The sequence below is a fragment of the Chinchilla lanigera genome, unplaced genomic scaffold, assembly GCF_000276665.1.
Source record: "Chinchilla lanigera isolate Chin_1 unplaced genomic scaffold, ChiLan1.0 scaffold00004, whole genome shotgun sequence".
Lineage (NCBI taxonomy): Eukaryota > Metazoa > Chordata > Mammalia > Rodentia > Chinchillidae > Chinchilla > Chinchilla lanigera.
In genome coordinates, this window is record NW_004955405.1 from 11,591,787 (window position 1) to 11,610,440 (window position 18,654).

Sequence of the window (18,654 nt, forward strand, 5' to 3'; positions counted from 1 at the left end):
GGCCCCCTTTGGACACCCAAATCCAAGGATGGTCAACTCTAATTTAAAAATGGTATTTGCATGTAACCTATGCACAGCCTCCTGTATCCTTTAAAATCATCCCTGGCTGATTTAAATAGGTATCTTGTACAATGTAAATGTTGTTACTCTGTATTGTTTTGGAAATATCAGGAAGAAAAAGTCTGTACATGTTCAGTACAGATACATTTTTTTTTAAAGTTTAGATCCACTGCTGGGTGAATCCATGGAATCTGTGGGTACAGAGGGCTCACTAAGATGAGACAGTATGCCTAAAAATACTGTAACTTAGAGCTACTGTATTTCAAACACTGAAACAGATGTTCCAATGATTGGGACCACATTTCATTCTTTTGTATTTTAAACAATGGAAATCTGGGCGTTTCTTTCTAGCCTAGAGAAGTGCTTTCCAAATTTTACTGTGCATAAAACTTGATTGGGATATTAAAATATAGTTTTGAATTCAGTAGGTCTGGGTAGGGCCTCAGGCTGCACTTCTAATAAGCTCCCAGGTGTCCCCACCCTGTAGATCAGAAGCACACTGAGAAGCAAAGATGTGGATCACTGTAATTTTTTCAGCAAATTCCTTGTGCCTGGGGAATCTCCAGTGAGGGGTAAAAGCCCTATTTTGTTTTCATCTCTTTTCAAGAGTCATGCCCATCTATCAACACTATTTTGTTTCCAAAGCTTTATTGAGTTTTCTGCCAAATAAACATAGGTCCAAACTAAATCTTACTTGATTAATCTGCTTTGTCTCTACTTGCTCTTCAGGTCTTCCTTCATCTAAGGTCTGGCTATGAAGTAACGAGACCCTCCCACCACTTCCTCTCTCACTGTACCTAAGTACTACCCTAATGTACATTTTCCAGCTTCCCTTCTGGAGTTGCTATAACTGCCTATCTGATATGGTTAATTAGTTCATGCTCCTGTTTATAATGTTCTAGCCAGGCACTGGTCTAAGTCCCTTACCTGTGTGCTATTTTATCCTCACAACCCCAAGTGAGATAAGCAGTAGTATCAATCCCATTTCACAGATGAAGAGATGTTGGCTTAGAGCTGTTAAGTGAACTTTCTCATAGTCATATAGCAAAGTATGTAATCCAAGGTAAACCTAAAGAACTTTAAATTTACAACCAAGTTACATATTTAAATATGCAACTTTCAGTTTAAGCAGCAAGTTTTTGGTTTTGTTTTTTGAGACACAGTCTTGCTATGCAGTCCAGGCTGGCCTCAAACTTGGAGTGATGCTCCTGACTCAGCCTCTAGAGAGCTGAGATTACAGCATCCATGCCCAGTGCACCCACACCGGGTGCCATTTTCTGTCCTTAGTAGTCAAATGACCTAATCAGAGATGTTACAGTCTTCTGGCATACATACACAAATGCTTAGCTACATTGAGTTAACCTATGTTTCCACAGGACAAGAACCTTAATCTCAGAAATGCAATTTTTAAGAGGTGAGAGAGGAGGTAGTTCATGAAAATGACATTTTAAATATCTGAACAATCCAAGGGTATCTGATTTCTAACAGTGAATCCAGCTGTCACCACAAATGATGTCTCCTGTAGACTCTCATTTTTGCTTTCTTCTTGGGCATCACTCTTAGTGCTCCTTAATGTGTGGAGACAATTCCCACAGTCCGAGGCTTAAATTCTACCAGTTGGACAATAGCCTCTTTCTAATTCTACCAGAGATCTCAGGATTTCTTCTCAGTGGAGCAACTTCACTCAAGAGGATTTAAGTTACCAACTTAGAGCAAAATCATTCGTAAGTCAGCGTCCTAGGTTTGTCATTTACTCTATCATTTGCCGTCCTTGTGACTTGGTTACTTAGCTTTCCATAACTCAAACTTACATCTGAAAAGTGGGAATATTATAAAGGTGGTTTTAAGAATTTGTCAGAACAGTATCTTAGTATGAAGCCTCAGAAGTCTTAGTTCTTACTAAATACCTATTCCTGAGCCTCTAGTGACCAGCTAAGTCTAGAAATGCACTATTTTCCTTTTGCAAAACGATTACAGAGATTTACAGTATGGACGCTTGTTTTGTTTTGCTTTCATCTTTTTGAAACAGGGTTTCACTACGCAGTTCAGGCTGACCTCAAACTCACTTTGAAGCCCTGGCTGGCCTCTAATTCCCAGAGATCCTCCTGCCTCAGCTTCCTGAGTGCTGGGATTACAGGCGTGTGCTCAGTGTGGGATTTTAATGGTTTCACCACTTTTGTTTTCTCAGAATAAGCTAGAGTCAAGCTACTATATTCCATAGTCTGCTTGACAGTGATACCACAAACATGTCCCCTAAATATTTTGTCTTTTATACGTGATCTTGGTGGTTCACATGGCATCTAAAACAAGCCTGCATCGCAGTGGCCAGGAGTATGTCCTAACAATGGGACAAAAGCAGATAGGGTATGTTCACCTTCTTCTGAGAAGAGTTCTTAAGAATTTGTAGCGCTGTCCCTCACTTTCCTTCCACTAAATAGAATGTGAATAGAAAAGCTGGGACTGGAGAAGCCAGCTAAAAATATCAGATCAACATACATGGTGCTGCTGTGTAACAGAAAAAGAAATGCCCTTGCCATGGAACTTGGGATTCAAGTGACCTTCTCGTGACCCAAAAGGTCTCCCCTGCTTCCTTCATGCTGACTGACACAGCACCGTAGGACGCTTGATGACCTGATCCTGGTCTTCATCTCAGTTCCCACTATTTCAATTCTTTGGCCATGTGTTCATGTGCAGGTCATGACCATATGTAGCAGCCCTTTTGGGAATGGAAGTCACACAGGACATAGCAATAAGACAAAATATCTCCATCTGTGATGGAGGGTCACATGTGACCCTAGTCCACAAAAATGAGAAAATTTTAAGCCACTCTTATTTTCCTATTTTTTTTTCCAGTCCTAATATAGAAGGCACCTTCAGAATAAGTTGGGAACTCTGTCTACTTTTGGTTATTTTGGTTCACACTGTTTCCCCAACTAGATCGCCGTGTTTACTAGAGCCACATTCATCACCAAAAATGGACACTACAAATCATCTTTGGCTTTGCATTGTGTAATTTCTCTATCTTTCCATCACTGAAATCAGAAATTCAGCCAGGTTTGGCTTAATTGTAATGAAAGTAAAGTCATAGTTTTTTGTTTGTTTGTTTTTTTAAGGCAGTGTTCTTATATTTGGGGAGTTACTTTCAATACAAGCTTTATTCAAGTCTTCTCGTCTAATGATGTAATTTTATCACTTTTGCCTGCAAGTAAACTATGGTCAGAACTGCCATCCCCTTCAGAAGCAACTCCGTGAAGTGTGAAAAGTGGATGAGATGATTGGCTCTTAAGGAATGGTTACCTTTATCCTCTATTGCATCTCAAAAGGGGTCTAGCTAACACACTATGAATTCTCAGAACTGAAAATAAGGAGATTTTTCCTATTGATTCCTTTTCACTTAAAAACCAAGACCATAGTCTGATGGTTTTGCTATTTTGGAGAAAAATGTCAGAAAGAGGCCACTGCATTTCGATGGCAGTTTTTCAGTGCTGGACATCAATCCCAGGGCTGCGTACATGCTGGGCAAGTGTTCTACCACTGATTCTCACAGAGACAGCAACTAACTCATGCATGGATGGGCAACATCACCAAATGACACTACTGGAATTATGTCCACAGAAAGAAAGCTTTTATTTTGTGGCATCTCTGTCCATTTTGGAAAATGACTGCAAATTTGTAACACTGTGTATTTTTAAAGATAATTGCTATGATCTCTTAACACCTCTGAGGTAAGAGCACAAACCTGGAGATGTGGAGGTGGAAGAGACAAGGAGCAATGAAAAGGCCCATCGTGGCTACATAGCCAGCTAATGACAGAACTGAATCTTATACCCAGCATTTTAGGTATGATCTTCTCATGACTCACTGGCTCACTCCTCCATTTCCTGAAACTATTTCTCTGTATCTCCATTTCACCCAGCTTGAAATGCCAAATCTGCCCACCGGCGGCCTCATAAATATGACCATCTGATGTGCCAAACTGAGCGTGTGTTTGGCTTTGGCAGCAGACGCTGGCTGATGTAAACACATAACTAGCCCTGTATCACTGCTCATTTAGGCTGTTGGCTATTATTCCTTTTATAACATTTACTTTACTAGGGAAGAACATTTACAGGATTTAATTTGCTTGGTCCACCAAAAGATATTTAAATCCACAGCTGACCTTGGTTTTGAAGCTTTCAGATTACTAATGGGGAAATGGAAGTGGAAGATGGATCCAACTTCCTGTTACCTACCTCAAAGATGTTAGAAAAAGCTGAAAAATCTTTTCACATGGATGGCAGACACCTCCGTCAAGTAGTGTTCTAAAAGTGCTGCACTGTCCCAGTGTCGCTAAGGAGGGCTATATGTGCGGCAGTGGATGACAGGCATGGCAAGGGGAGGTAGCAAGTCCTTAGGCGGCTGTTCCATCACCACCCCTTCAAGTGAAACCTGCCCCTGAGGAATTCTCAGAAAGCAGACATTTGGGTGCCATGAAACAGAGCCCTTCAATAAGATTTTTTTTTAAAGAAAAAAAAAAAGAAAACCTTTCCACAGTTCAGTTCTACCATATGTAGTAAGAAACATCATAGCCTAGAAAGCTAAAAACTCAATCATTAAGAACAACAAAAAAAGCTCCCTCAAAAAATCGAAGTATTAGAAATGTTCCTTAGCAGTCTAACTCCTTGAGCAGCTCTTGCTCCAAATGTTCCATACAATAATTAATTTGTACTGAGGGAAAACGAGACTTCTGCCCGCATAATCTCACACATGAAAGATCACTAATGCCGTATTACTCCACTCTTCTCTCAATGTTAACGTGCAGATATGAAAGCAGACTTACTCAGACCACATGTCCCTACTTTTTCAACAACCCTAGAAAATAAATATTTGAACTACAATCTTCAATAAAGTCCCTCTGTATTTGTTGTTAGTCGTAATCACCTTTGGCTTGTCTGTCTAGCGCCTGTAACTCTCAGATGTTGCACCTGGAGATTCTTGCTTACTTTATGATGTAGGTTTATATGCCCTTTAATTGAAAGCAAACCGCCTTAGATAATCCTCTGACAACAATGTTACAAGGTTCACTTTCCGTTAAAAGGCAAATAGAAATATTAGACTGTTCTCTAAAATGAAGTAAAACACATTAAAAGAAACACCGTAATCTACTGCATTTCCTTTAGCAGAGATAAAACCTCATGGCCCAAAGTGCCTCTGTTGTATATTTTTCCCCAAGTGGGACAGAGGTGCAAGGGATCAGAGCTCTCAGTGACTACTTCTTTCTCAATGTAGTCTCTTTCAGCCCAAAGGTTCTAGTCTCATGGTACATTACGTATTTTTATACGTTGTTATAAGAACTACATCAATTTAACCCAAAATTGTTTAATATTTTTAAGTAGTATGTATTTAAAGTAGTTCACTAAAAGACAAGTAAAACTAGGTTTGAGAAGGGAGGAACATATACCTCACTTTCAAGTAGCGCTTGCAAGTCTTACATGGAAAATGGAATTTGTAAACTGACAGAAAAAAGGGTGACATAAAAGGCTATTTTTAAAGAAATTTAACTTTCATAAGACACCTTCATAGTTTTTAAGTAGCAATGACAAGTGATCAAAAAGGGAATAGAGTGAAGCTGGACTTGCAGGGGGCATCCCTCGAATCCCAGCATTTAGGCAGCTGAGGCAAGAGGACTGACTGCCCTGATTTTGGGGCCGGCCTGGGCTACGTATTGAGTTCAAGCCTACCTCGAATTACATAGGCGAGACCTGTATCAAAAAAAAAACAAAAAGAAACAAACAAAAACCAGAGCTTACTCCCGTATGAGGGTGCATGACATATGAATGGCAAACTGGAGTTGTTACAGTAACAGCCTGTATGGACAGGTTCTCAGGCTACACGCACAGCCTAAGTGAAGCTCTCCACACAAAAATTTAGAGGACTCTTAAAAAAGTACATTGCTGATAGAATTGTTAATGCAAAAAAAATCTCAAAACTTAGCACTGTGTCCTAAAAACTATCAAGAAATTTCTGTTACTACAACTGTTAAACTATAAGACAGACTGGAAATGTTTTTGTTAAGCACCTAACAAGTTCTCAAATAATTAAAAGATGAAACTTTTTCAAGGTTAAATATTTAAATGCATAAAATGAAGTAACACTCCTCTGGGATTACTATCTTCCATGTTAATTTCTTTTATTTATTTTCTTAGATTTAATAATTTTTTATTTTTAGTTTTTGGTTTGAGACAAGGTCTCAATATGTAGTGTAGGCTGGCCTCGAACTCACAGCAATTCTCCTACCTCCACCTCCCAGGTGCTGGAATTACAGGCGTACACCACCACACCCAGCAATTTCTTTCATTTTAAACACATATGCCTCTAGCTTTCCTTTCGGTTGAATGACGACACTAGAAATGAGGTCTATTCTTGACTCCTCCAAATAGCACCTGCTAGCCAAACATAAACTGTCTCATAGGTACAAGGCAGGACATCAAAATATGGTTTTATTTTGAATAAGCATTATACAAATGTAAAGTTGTATAAATTTGCTTGTTATTTTGTGGGGATGCTGTTTGCCTCCAGCAATCAGACTGCTGTTAAGACCAAATTTGTAACAATGTGTGTCATTAATGATTTTTCTACTGAGGTGCAACCAACTGAATACGGATTAAATAATACAAAACAAAAAGTTCTTCCTTACTTTTGGCCATACTAATATTTAACATAAGCGGGCATGTCACTATTCAAACCACAGTGAAAGACACTTTCTAAACAGACTTTTGAGGATGAAAAGTTTAATGGTAGCACAAACCTATCTGCTCACTATCCTCAAAGAGGACCCATCTTCCCACTAATCAAAAAAGGCTACGGAATTTTTTTTTTTAAATAGAAATGTAGTGGGTATGGATTATGGTAAGTATCTGTACCTTCAACTTCAACCCTTTCCCACCAGTGTAAAGAGTGAATAAAGACAGCAACATTTTTTAAAAACTTAACTTATATTAAAAATATTTTGTATATAAACAATTTTAATACTTCAAAGTAGTATTTCAATACAAAGCAGTTCAAATATTAACTGTTCTTTAAACTGTTAAACTTTATTATAAATTAAAATTTCTTTACAAAAAAATTGCACATAGTATTTGACCACTCTTAGGTTCTGATGCACTGGCATTTGCAATAGTTTCTTTAATCTTCAAGTTAAACAGTCTCAGCAAGGAGTCCAGAACGTAGAAAGGGCAATAAACAACCCTGTTAGAACATTCAAGTGCAACTAGCAGACTTGAGGCCATGGCAGTTACACTTTCCTTAAGATGGACTGCTTAGGTTTTAAATCCTGAAATGAAGAATCTCAAAAGATTTTTAAAAAGTAAGAACTAAAAGGGGACTGCCTGCTTTTTTACTGTAAACACAGCCCTAGAAATTAAATCCCAAACAAGAATCTCTCAGGCATCAGAGAGTGTCAAGTGAATCAGGAATAGGACAACATAAAGGGAGAAAGTAAAAAACAAAAACAAAAAGTAAAATTAAAATAAATGTCAGTCACTTTGAGAAGCTATACTTACGTACATGATGTTATGAGAATCTGGCAGGGCCCAGAAGCAGGCCCAACAGGAAGTTCATTTATCCAATTGGAGAGGATCATCATGTTCATTGCTTCCGGTTTGGAGGATAGAATATTGTAGGGGACTTGATATAATCAGTAATGCTTGTCTGCCTTATACAGACCTTAGCCAGGGATCAGCCTAATCTTGAAGAATCATTCAAATAATTTTGGCAATTATTATAAGGACTTAGAACTGACTGCACCCAGTGTTCAGTGATTCTTGCTTTCTGTTTTGTTACTGTTTAAATTTAAGAGCTCATTTAGGCTGACTCCAATCTCTTGGCACTTGGAAACTAGTTTTCTCAGGTTATCAGTTTTACCTCCTTCTGATGCTTCAAACAAGAGTTGCTGTAAAAGACAGGGAAGCACAGAAGTAAGACATGGCTAGAGTTTGAGCATTACCACATCAATGGATATGGCACATGCAGAAAATTTATAGGAAAACATCAAGATAAAATAAAAGATAAAAAGCATTACATCTTTCCATAGTGATGCACAAAGAGGTAACTTCTGTAAGGCTCTCTGATATAAACGGTGGACCTACAAGATAGATACACACACACAATTCCATCAGAAATTATGATGAAAAACATCTTCATAAATCCTGTCTACTTAAAGGATGGTACTTCACAATATACTAATACTCAAGACAAAAAGGCTGAGCTGGGCTTTGGAGTTTCCAAACATTCAGAGTTCTTGAAATGTTAACTTCTATGCTTTAATCCTTTTAAACTGAGAAGTCAACAAAAGCAACAAAATAGCTAAAAGGGAAAAAAAGTGATCCATCCAGTATCCAATTTTGGCTTACCTCTCTTTGTCCCTTTAGAACAATCTCAGCAGCAATGGCTCTAAGGGGGAAAAAGGAATACAGAGAAGGAAAAGAAAAATTTATATATCTTTGAACAAAATGAAACACAACCACTGGCAGAATACTGACTGTGGGAATCTGAGTATAAAACTTCCTGAAAGTAACAGGCTAAACTTCCAAGGAGAGTAACCTATAGTGAAAAGAAAAATTCAACAATTTTTAATCAACTTTACAAGAATAAAGCAGACCAGTGTTTGTGGGGACAGGGAACAATTCACTCAGAATCACTCAGGAAAAATACCTAGCACTAACACCTTTGAAATAAAAATGAAATCAAGACTAAATGGGGGGAAAGTCCACACTTTAAAAACAATTATCTTAAGATAATCTATAATAGGTTTATTTGTTTGATAACAGTATTACTATTATCTAAATGTTCTCTTTCAAGGAAAATTAAAACTATCCTCTTTTGCTTTTACAGGCAATCATCATGAGTACTCAGTCTTGGTATTAAAAACTATGGCCAAGTGCCAAAAACAAATTAAAATTTGATCTGTCCAGGGAGGGAAAAATAGGTGTCATTTCAGATTTACCTGTCTGGAACAAATTTTATAAATAAAAGCAATAGCTACAAAAACAGGTAAATGATTGTTGCATTACATTTTCCAGGTGGCCAGGCATGTTGGGATATTATATGTAAACATCTTGGCTTGAAGTTTCAGAATCTGAACATTGCTTTCTTCCCATTCATGTTGAAGTAGCCTGTAAAGTACATTCAGGAAAATGAACAAAGCATTTCAAGTGTGGAAACCCCAAAGGTGGTCTCTGAGTTATAAAGTTCACTCAGCTAAAGTCTATGAAGGCTATTCAGCAAACATTTGTATAATGCCTCTTATGAGAATTACCCTGTAACAGGAATGGGTAAACTATTAGGAGGTCCAGTCAAGACCTGTGCTCATCTCCAACAAACTAAAGTGAGATCATCTATTCCTACAGAACATAAAGGCATTCTTTGCAAGTAATACTCCACTCAAACTCAAATGTTTTTGAAGTAATGATGATACATTAATGCAATTTCCTCACATTTTTAGAATATTACAATATTTTATACTCAACCTTGAGTGTTTCTCAAACTAAAATGTAAGGATAGTGACTAATTACTAGATTCTTTGTTCTGGGAAAAAAAGAACAAGGATAATCATGAAGAAATAAGTATCAAAACACAAGAGTGGGATTTATTGACAAAACCAACAAACTATCTGTATCCTAAAATGCTTATTACATTAGAAACTAGTTAAAATAAAACCACTTTTTCTATTTCACATTTCATAAAAGAAAATGATGCTTCATAATTCATATTTCTATAATTAGCTTCTCCAGGTAGAATGCTCACTATGAAATCTAATTATGAAAAAAACTATGATTATTTTTGTGACAACTTTAGGTGTTAGCTTTTCTTTCAAACTTATATCATTTTTCCCATACACATGCTAAGTGGGATAGAATTACTTTAAAATACAAGAGAATATTTGATAAATATTTCAAGTATCTTACAAACCATAAGACAAACACAATCTTAAGATACGATTAGTGGGAACAAGTACATAAGCAGAAGCCAAAGGATAGGTGTGTTAATGTATTTTTTTTAATTAAAAAAAAGGTGCTTGAGGGTGAAAATAGGTTTACTCCATCAGAACAGAGAACCACAAAGAAACGCTCAGGAAACATTTTGTTCTAACTGAATGTGGAAAATCCCTAGCTCAGTGCTTCTCAAATGTGGCTGGAGAGCTCAAGTTTAGGAATCGATGTTTTAAATGAGCATTCTAGGAGATTCCAACACATACTGTTTGACAGCAACTGAACTATAAAAATACAAAAATCTCTAAGTAACAGATATGTGTGTGCTTGTGGAACACAGACAAACTTTACTTGAATCATCTGCTGCTTTATAACCTACAATTTTCTGAAGTGACCAGATTTTTACAGTGGATTTCGTATAAATAGTAACTTGGCTTAACACCTCTGAAATTAAAGTAGTGTATATACATGAGAAAACAGTGGAACTATAGACTGTTTTATTAAGTTTTCAAGAATAATTTTATATGAAGAGTCTACATTACTGAGCTGAGAGGAGGAGGGCCAATAGAATTTCATTTTTTTTCTTACCTCAGTGCAAGTCCAGAATTAGTAGGCATAATTGAGCAAAACCGTTCCAAGGTTTTGGAATGCTGGGTCTTTGGAACACAGCTCAAATAAAAGAAAATAACCTGTAAAGGTTGAGGGGGATAAAAATGAATGCAACCAAATATCAAATTCAATTACCCATGTGTTTTAATGAGAAAACCAAAATGGTCTTTTAAGATATGAACGTATGTATGATGGTGTTATAGTTCCTGACATTAATTAGATTAATGACTTTCCAAATATGAATTAGGAAATATGGTCTAGTAATGAGTCATGGACAGAACACTGACGAGAAGCCAGGAGTCCGGGTTTCCATTCCTGAATCTACCTTTACTTGCTGTATATCTGGGCAAGTCATAGGGTTAATAATACCTGCCACATCTTGCTCATGGAATGCCCGTGTGTAAATGACTTAATGTCCGTAAAGTGGTTTGAGATCCTGGGATAAAGAATGGCATAGAAGTACAAAGCATAATAATTGGTTATCCTGATGAGCAACAAAACCACCCCACCAAAAAACCAAACCAAAACAAAACAAAACAAAAAAAACCATGTCTTAGTCATTTTGAGCTTTAATAGAAACTTTTGGCTTATGGAGTCTCTGAAAAAACCAACCAAACAAAAAAAATCCTTTGCTTCATTACCTGTAAGATACCCTTTTATGAACATATTAATCAGATTCTACTCTTAAATTCTACTTTTTTATGCCCCGTGGTAGTGATATTTTGCTTGACGAAATGTTAACAAAAAAATGCAGCTACAGTGTATTAGCCCATTCTTATTTGTTCTGAAGTTCTGAGATTTTTTTTTTTTGTTCAAGTAAAATTTCCAACTACTCATGCAAAACATTACAGATTTCATCACCAAAGAATCCTTTGTTTCATCTTTCTCCTTAATATATATTAAATGTTAACATCCCTTCAGTTTTGCTTCAATGTTAAATTTCCTTCAATATAACAGATCACATTTTATCTTGAGTCTTTAGGGCACTATTCCTAGACTTTGAAGAGACAAGAATCAGTGAAGAATAATGAATGCTAGGGAAGTGTTCCTAGGAAAAACTCTATTGATATAAAAGTTTTGCTGTCATTTTAAAAAATGACAAATATTTTCGTGTACAAATATTCTAAAGAAAGGAAAGTTTTAGGTTCTTACCCTATTATGAAATTCATAGTTGGACCAGTAATCAGCACTGCTAAAAGGGATGGGGTAGCGGACGGGAACTGTAACCAAACATCTATTCACTAAATCTGTAAAAAATTTGAATTCTTGAACTTTGTTTCTGGATCCAGCAGCTCTATTATTGGCAAAGACAAGATAACTGCCAAAAGAAAAATATTACAATTAAGCGAGTAATTCTCTCACCAAAATAGCCAGCCACCCTTTCCCCCATCACATCCCTTACTTCAAAATCCTGTTTTTAAGAGGAACTAAACTTACTCCATCCAAATCTTCTGTACTGTATCAGATCTCATGGCCACCCCTAATGCTGCCTCATACGCTTCTACTGTGTCCTTAATACTTGATTGAAGAGGATGACAAAGGCTGTTTAAGAAGTAAAGAAAACGTATGTCCGAATGGCAAGTGCATTTTAAACATTACAGACATCATTACAATGGAATTCTTTTTTGCTCTTTCTTCTTCAGTACGTTTACACACTGAAGATTTCAGCATTTCTCCAATTTTGCTTTAATAACCTTAACAGGTTAATTTAACAGGGCATAAAGTTGGGTGAAATACATCCAGATTACAACTTACACTCCTTATCATGAAATTTAACCTTACATCAGTTAAGAATAAATAGCAAATGCATTGTCTCCATTGTGGATAACATCTTACCAGTATATCAGCCACAAATAAGGAACTTGGTGGTTAAACATGTCATCATCAAAATTCTCTTTACATAAATGGGCTGGAATGTCAAGGGGTCCTGGGATATTTAGGAGATACCTGGGTGGGGGGGAACAATATTGTTTGAAATTATGTCTACATATGGGTGGATTACAAATGCTTTTTAAAAATCCTATTTCAGCTTAAATAATTTTCCTAAAGAAATAAAACTATCTTTTCACATGTGTGCCGCATCTCTTTGGTCACATCACTAGGATCACACATTTATTCCGGATGTTTTAATTTTATAACTGCATGAATAATCCTGCTCCTAGAATGATTTTTATTCTATCTCCAAAATTAAACCATTCTATTCACCTAATTAAGCTTCATAAGATATACGAAAGAAGAAATAAGACTACCTAATATCTGAAAATTTCTAACAAAAACCTGAAGTTTCTTCTGAAAAAAACAAAAACAAACAAACAAAAAAACTCCTTTAAGGTTTATAAAACCTGGTATCTGAAAGTAATCTTTCTGTTACACATCCATACACATCAACGTAGCTTTAATTTCAGACATGATATTAAAGTATACTCTATAACATACTGGTCCCCAAGAGACTTGTCAAAAAGAGATATATGATTAAATAAAGTTGGGAAATATTGCGAATTATGACCCCTTTTGACAGGTCACCATATATACTAGCATATTAAAGGCCCTGAGAAGTTAATTAGTGAAGAAATTTATTTGACTTCTTCCCAATTTATGACTCTGTATGTAAACCAGCAGCTTTAAGAACAATGTTTTCTCCGGGCATGGTAGCACATGCCTGTAATCCAGTGACTGGGAGGCTGAGGCAGAAGGACTGCTGTGAGTTCAAGGCCTGCCTGGGCTACAAGGAGAGTTCAAGGCCAGTCTGAACTGCATAGTGAAACCCTATCTCAAAAAGACAGAAACAAAAAGCAGTGTTTTTAAAGAAAATAGATTGACTTCAAAAATGGCAATATAGTGTAAATCATTTACACTGGATCCTAAAATGACTTCAAGGGACCATATTTTTAATGGATTAGACGTATGGGCAGGGTGGTGATGGTGCTAGACACAGAAACAAGACACCTTAAAAGTCAGGTTATCATTGCTACTTCTCTGTAACTACATTAGCATGTGCCAACCACTTCTAAGAATTTCAGTTTCCTCAACTGAAAACTGAGGTAGCTTAAAAGAACTAATTCCAGTGTTCGCTTTGGGAAGCACATATACTAAAAAGAACCAACCTCAAATCTAATCAATGTAAACCATTCCTACTATAACTTCACAAAGTGAATGAAATATGTACATTAAGTTTTCTAGCTATTCTCTTAACCTCCAAATTTATCTGAAACACATGAAAATTACTTCCTCCATCTTTTCAGCCTGTTATCTTCATACTAAATAGTACATGAAAAGGAACTGAAAGAATTTATTCCAGATAAATACTATAGTGTTAAGCATTTTGCTTTACAATTTCTACTCAGTGAATTTGCAAGGTATTTTGAACCTACTAAGAGCACTGATGTCTATTAATGAACTCTGGTAATATTATAAATCTTAAAAATGTGTGTGTGTGTTTGTATGTAAATAATGTCAAAATTTATTTCCTTCACTATCATTTTCCTAATAGCTTACTCAAAAAAGAAAAAGACTTCATAAATTAACCAAAATGCATAATCTTTGTGTAGACAAGGACTTTAGTATTGTCTAAATAAACTAAGTACAAAATCTTTTTTTCTAATTCTTGGTGCATTATGAATTAGGCTATTTCACAAAATGGCTTAGTAATAAGATTTGGAATTAAGCCATTTTCAAATTTTTACTGATCTTGTTATTCTGCTTAATTAAATTGATATCAAAAAGACCTACAGATCTTTGATTAGTTACTCCCAATCTGCTTCTTTCTAAAGCAGAAACTGGCAGATCTTCTTTTAAGCTAAACCAATTACTTTCATGCCCAAGAAAAAAACACATCAGTAAGTCTATGAATTCTATGAAGTTTGCTTCAGCCTTGAACTAGTCCTCTACTGAAATTTGAGAAGAGCAATCTAACTTAAAGAATGGAAAAAGTGAATATGGGGAAGGTGATCAATCTTTAAGTTCCTGATAGAACAGTTTAATTCTTTTTTATTAATATTAATAGAAAATAATTTTAAGTTAAAATTATTTTGTCTACAGTTATTTATAAACTATTACTCTGGAAGTAGCAGATCAGAATTTCAGGAAGGATGCCTAAAGTGTAGATTTAAAGACTCAAGTATGAGGGGCTGGGGATTTAGCTCAGCGGCAAAAGCTCCTGCCTGGCAAGCGCAAGGTCGTGAGTTCGGTTCCTGGTACCGGAGAAAAACCAAAAAAAAAAACCAAAAAAATAAATAAATAAAAAAAATAAAGACTCAAGTATGGTAAGAATAGTGACCTCAAATCTTAAAACTGCTAATAAAAGTGCCAGGTTCATAAAAACTTCTAGGGCAGATGGACCATTTACTTTAAAATATATGGATTACTTTTTAAAATCTGTTTTTACATAACATAGCTATAGTGGGGTAGGGTGGGAAGAGAACAGTAGCAGGAGCTAAGAAAACAAAAATATAATTAAGGTTTTATTTTTACTCATTAGTATATTCCATAAGAAAAATTTTTAGGAGAAACTCAGCTTAGGTTTTCTTTCTCTCAGTTCTTCCTAACATGGAATAATAGAGGAAATCGTGGCAAAATATTTTCTTTCTGATGCTTTTTCATTTAGAATTAGCAAGCTATCTGTTTTTATAAGAAAGTTTTACTGTAATCCAGCCCACTCATTTACATATTACCTAGGGCTGCTTTTTAATTACAACAGCCTGAGCGCCAATAATACAACTTACATGCTGCAAGCTTAAAATACTAACTTTTTGGCTATAAAGAAAAGTTTGTTGACCCCTATAGAGAAAAGAGGAAAGAAAAAGCATTTCAAAAACCTGCCCCCCAAAAATCATTCATTACAATCTGTTGTGATCTCTTAATGCTGGAACAAGAACTCTCAGCAAAGCAAGCACAGTAAATACCAAATTCTATATGCTCTATTGAGAAACTGAATGGTTAAAAATTCTCTAGAACTCCTTAGCATTTTTAGAGGCTAATATAGTTCTGTTTAGAGTTTAACAGGAAAAGGCATATTATTTAAATCTGCTTTAGATTATCCATCAAATTAATGATCATTTTTTTCAAAAATCAGAGAGACTGTCTTAACATATAGTAATCAGTTCCTACAGTACTAAATGCTAAAATTAACAACAGCAAAGTAAAAGAAGGAATTACCATAAGCCTTACTTGAAAAGTGCCTTTAATCCAAAGAATACAGAAGCACTTTACATCTTGCCTCTATTTTTTATTATTACTTATTCTACTGTCCTCATTACAGTTCTGTGTGTGGGTAAAGTTTAATCTGTACACTAAATAATTTATCTTTCCACTGAGCTGTATCTCTCTCATTCTGCTACACATCAATGGCATTACAACTTACCGAAATAGATCCAAATTACTGTATTTCTCAAACCCAGGCTTAAAGAAGGATGCAATAAATTTCCGTAAAAATGGAAGAAGATTATCACCTCGATTCTATTTTAAAAAGAGGGAGATATATATCAAGGTTACAGTGTTTATATAATTAAAATGTTTCAATGGAGAAAAAGGGCTTTTAAAAATCACTGATGAGATTAAGTTTCTTGGGTAGGTGGGAGAGACTGGGTATAAGTTACTATACATTCAAAACTATAAATTATCTCTGAATTAATTTCAACTAACCGTTAAACAGTTTAACAGCCAATACTACCACAGGCTTCAATTCTATCCATGAATTACTCACTGAGCAGTTATGACATGTCTGGCACTGTTTTTGGCCGTCAAAGAATTTTTAGTATACATGTAAGTTTTAGTGTAGTATATAAAGCAGCTATAAATAAAATTACAAAGCACTGTAATAAATACATTAGTAAAACTACGAAAGAAAGAAAAAGAATTCCTCAAAAGGTTGTTAAAAAAAAACATTTCTTTTTAAAAGTATTTTTTAATTTTATATATTTAAGAATACATTTCATTTTTTACCTGCAAGATGAAGTATTTGCACATATGATAAAAAACCTCTGCATTCTGAGGATTTTTTTCAAATGCAGTAAGCCACACTGCTCTGGCTTTGTCGTGTTGATTAGTTTGCAAATATAAAGCAGCAAGAGCTTCCAATATCTGGCAGTTCATGGGACATGATTTCAATAAACCTTTACAAAGCTCCACTGCAGACTCATACCTTAACAAACAAACAAACAAAAAAAAAAGGCTAAACACATGAAAAGATCAATTTTAACAGAGTGTTAGCTGCTTGTCAATTAAGTTTTACCTCTCTAGAAGCTGGTGCAGAGCAATCATGTTTGTATAAAGTGGAAGGCAGACCTCTATTTTTTCTTCAGTGGTAAGGTTCTCATCCGTACAAGCTTTCACTGCATCTACCCAAAAACATATGAAGCAAACATAGAATGAATTATGTGACTATAGTATTCTAACTTTAAAAGACCAAGGGGGAAAAATGTCCATCCCTTTGCTTGCTCATCATCTTCTTCATCTTTACTAACTCCTAGTTTTTACCCAGTGAAGTATTTTAGATATCTCCAAGCTCTTAAAATTCAGTAAATTTCCCTTACTTTTCTTGATAAGAATGGAACCACCCCATACGAGCTCTCACATCTATCAATATTTTCACTTAAATTTCTTAAAATTCATCTCAAAAGTAGAATCATAGGATTAATATTTTCCACTTTTCTTCATCACTGCAAGGAGGTCTTTCTTTGCTGTTCTCTATCCATTTAAATGTCTCCCTCTAAACTAGATTCTTCTTTAAATGCTTCAAAACACACCTCTTCCTGACCTTACTACAGCTTCTAATAGAATGGTACAGGGGCTAGGGATTTAGCTCAGCGGCAAAAGCGCCTGCCTGGCAAGCGCAAGGTCGTGAGTTCAGTTCCCGGTACCGGAGAAAAACCAAAAAAAAAAAAAAAAGAATGGTACAATGTTCTATTGTCACTACTTTCTCATTCCTCAATACAAGACCGACTTCTAGATTTGTAGTTAAAATAATCATTCTAAAACTGAGCCCTTAAAGTTCACTTACAAGAATTCCTGTTTTCAAAAGACTTACATTCTTGATTTTATTCACTGACTTTACACTAACCTCTTAAATCTCACTTCCTCCAAAAAAATATCTTACAGCTTCAGATATAGGTTTAGTATCTCTCGGGATCAAAAGTACTTCAGATTTTGGAATACTGCATACATAAAATGAAGTACACTTATACTTTAAACACATATCTGAAAAATAATTTTATACAGCATTTTTAGTGTACTTGCATTTTGACTGTGACCTCATCATATGAGGTCAGGTGTTAAAATGTCCCTTTGTGGCACAATGTTGATGTTCAAAAGTTGCAGATTTTAGAGCATGTCAGATTTTCACGAAATTAGGGATGTTCAACCTGCACTGAATAATCTACTTTGGGAGCACATTAAAAACTGTAAAGTGTTTTGTAATGTAATAAATTCTATGTTAACTCTGAAATCTATTTACCTGGGGCTGGGGCTGCGGCTCAGGGGTAGAGCTCTTGCCTTGAAATCCACTTACCTACCCATAATTGCCTCCATCAGGTCAAATTTACCTCCATGTGTAAACAATCATTTCCATCCTTGAGGAGGCCCCCTATTTCACACCATAAGTTCTATTTCAAAATCCACTCCAACTCTCAATTTTTTAATTAAGTCTTCTTCCCTTTGGGATCATGGTTTATACCAAATAATTCTCTCAATCATAGATCTTTGCTTCTTCTGTAGCATACAATTTATACTATATATGAATACAGTTACTTGGCGGTGTATGTTTAAAAGTTCAAACGTATAGCTTTTATCTTCTTGCTAGTGTCTATTCTTATTTACTATATACTAGTTGAGTCAAAGAATATGAGGAAAAAGTAGGCTTTATATCTCATGTGTTCAACAGCAGATATATTATTGATGGAGAAAGAAAAAATGTGTTCAAAAAATGAGATATCCTTTTAATGCTCCCATCAGCTTGAACCACTGGTGGTATTTGCATGACCGTCCCATTGGGCAGCTTGTACCACTGGCAGTACAAATGGAT

General features: G+C 35.6%; 1 protein-coding gene across 1 annotated transcript in view; it reads right to left on the reverse strand.

Moving 5' to 3' along the window:
* Positions 1-7,015: 7,015 nt before the first annotated feature.
* The window catches only part of Zfc3h1 (zinc finger, C3H1-type containing), a 48,334-nt gene continuing 36,695 nt past the window's right edge, over positions 7,016-18,654 (reverse strand). The window contains exons 25-35 of the mRNA XM_005374321.2: positions 16,867-16,972; positions 16,578-16,776; positions 15,997-16,091; positions 12,474-12,584; positions 12,075-12,179; positions 11,790-11,955; positions 10,617-10,717; positions 9,111-9,212; positions 8,451-8,490; positions 8,120-8,182; positions 7,016-7,990 (exon numbers count right to left, since the gene is read on the reverse strand). Coding sequence (XP_005374378.1) covers positions 7,853-7,990; positions 8,120-8,182; positions 8,451-8,490; positions 9,111-9,212; positions 10,617-10,717; positions 11,790-11,955; positions 12,075-12,179; positions 12,474-12,584; positions 15,997-16,091; positions 16,578-16,776; positions 16,867-16,972 — 1,226 coding nt within the window. The 3' untranslated portion in view covers positions 7,016-7,852. The remainder of the gene's footprint in view (positions 7,991-8,119; positions 8,183-8,450; positions 8,491-9,110; positions 9,213-10,616; positions 10,718-11,789; positions 11,956-12,074; positions 12,180-12,473; positions 12,585-15,996; positions 16,092-16,577; positions 16,777-16,866; positions 16,973-18,654) is intronic.